At 71.9% G+C, this 2,022-nt stretch overlaps 1 protein-coding gene across 1 annotated transcript in view; it reads left to right on the top strand.

Annotated features, from left to right (window-relative positions):
* Positions 1-1,238: 1,238 nt before the first annotated feature.
* Positions 1,239-2,022, top strand: part of AURANDRAFT_68239 (hypothetical protein) — a gene marked incomplete at both ends in the record, with an annotated part of 41,728 nt that continues 40,944 nt past the window's right edge. The window contains one exon of the mRNA XM_009043884.1: positions 1,239-1,992. Within this exon, the coding sequence (XP_009042132.1) occupies positions 1,239-1,992 (754 nt within the window). The remainder of the gene's footprint in view (positions 1,993-2,022) is intronic.

Genomic DNA, 2,022 nt, shown 5'->3' with positions numbered 1-2,022 from the left:
AAACTCGAAGTCGAAACTCGGCCCGAGGGCGTATCCGGGAGCGTGTGTGCAACTGGGTCGGCACTTCTAGACGAGGCAAACCAGATACACACGCCGACTTTGAAGCGCCAAAGCGAGCCGCCATCGACGCCGATTTACGCGATGAAGGATGGGATTCACCAGGGGGAAATAAAAGTAAAATCAGAGTACCGGGGGGAATGACGGTGCGGGGAGGCTTCAAGGGCGTCGCGGGGTCGCAAAAGTCGTCCAAAAGGGCACCCGGCCGAAAAGGCCCAGCTGCACACACGACCCAGGATGGGTCGTTGTGGTGCTGCAGGCGGTCATGGGCGGCGGGGTTGGTCGTAGGTGTCATGGGGGGTCGTGCGCTGCGTCGGGCACCGTCGGGGTAGCGTCGAGGGAACACTGCTAGGTGCTGGAGGGGATCCCGAAGGCCCGTGACGTCGTCGACGCGGCCGTACGCGCACTTGCCGGCCTCCGTGACAGCGGCGGCCGCGACGCGTAGAACTTCGGTCCTGGAGAGCGAGTGGAGGTACGCGTCGGTCGTGTTTGCCGCCGCAGTGGGCTCCGGGTACTCGCCGTCGTCGCCGACCGCCGTCGGGTCCGGCGCCGCGGACTCCCGACGAGGCGTGAGCACCTAACTGGCCCTTGCGCATGAGCTGCAGGCCGCGCGCGATCCGCTGGCCCGCGGACAGCACCGCGGCGCGCGTGAAGCCGAAGCCGCGCATGGTCGCGAGCACGACGGCGCAGAGCAGGACGTCCTCGTCGACGCCCATCTTCTGCATCGGGCCGCGCGTCGGCGTCGCGTGGAGGTCCTTCCAGGGCGTGCCGCCCCTGGCCGCGCCTTTGTGCTTCTTCGTCCAGTGCTCGATCTTGTCCCGCGACACGTAGCGCTTCCTCTCGTCCCAGCAATGCTTCGCGACGACGGTCGCCTTGAGCTCGTCGTGGACCAGGTCGCAGCACCGTTTCAGGTCCTCGACGGTGCCCGCGACGTCTTTCAATGACTTGCCGTCGGGCGGCGTCGGACGCCAGGGCCCCTTCTGCGGCGACTTCGCCGGACGGCCTCGTTTCCCACCAAGCTTCTGGACCATCGCCGGGGCTGCTCCGCGTGTGTGTATCCGGGAGCGTGTGTGCCCTCTAGCTGTTAACCTCTCCTAGCCTAGCAACTGGGTCGGCACTTCTACAATGTCATGTAATAATTACAGCCCGATGAGGAGTCCGCGCCAAGGGCAGCCGCTCCGATGACGGCGCGGAGCCTCGTCCTCCTCGCGACCTGGGCGCGCGCCGAGTGGTGCGCCGTCCAGATCGCCAACGTCTTCGGCGACGCGCCGCTCAGCGTCGAGTGGCGCCTCGACGCGGCGCCGGACGTCGTGGCGGCGGCGGCGGCGGCCGTCGTCGACGAGCTGCCCGCGTCTGCATGGCCGGCCGCCGTGGAGGCGGCGGTCCGGTCCACGATGGCGGCGCACCGCGCCAACGGCTGCGCCGGGTCGCCGGCGCCGCGGTGCGTCTTCGACGCCGCGGCCGATCGCTGCGGCGGCGTCGCGGAGAATCTCGCGGCCGCGGCGCCCTACGCGGCGACGAATCTCACGGAGACCCTCGCCCTGGCCTGCGCGAACTGCGACGTCGCGTGCGGCGGCGGCGTCGGCTGCGCGGTCGCGGCCGCCGCGGCCGCGGCCGCGGCGGCGGCGGCCGCGCGCGCGGCCGACGCCGCGGAGGCGACGGCGCGGACGTCGGCGACCGTTGAGAGCGAGGGCGTCGTCGTCGACGCAGCCTGGGCCGAGCGGGGCCGGGACCTCGTCGTCTTCGCGTCCGCGGGCGGCCGCGAGGTCGCGCGGCGCGTGCCCTGGGCGTCGCGCGAGCGGCGCCACGGCGCGGCCGCGGTCGCCGCGGCCTTCGCGCGGACCGCGGACGTCGGCGCGGCCTGCGGGGCGGCGGCGCGCCCCGCGGGACGGACGTGCGCGGTTGTCTACGTCGGCGACCTGCGCATCCGGGACGGTGCGCACCTCCGCGACGTCCGCGCGCGCT

This window comes from Aureococcus anophagefferens (genome assembly GCF_000186865.1).
Source record: "Aureococcus anophagefferens unplaced genomic scaffold AURANscaffold_77, whole genome shotgun sequence".
In the NCBI taxonomy this organism is placed as follows: Eukaryota; class Pelagophyceae; order Pelagomonadales; family Pelagomonadaceae; genus Aureococcus; species Aureococcus anophagefferens.
This window is presented reverse-complemented; position numbering and strand designations above follow the sequence as displayed.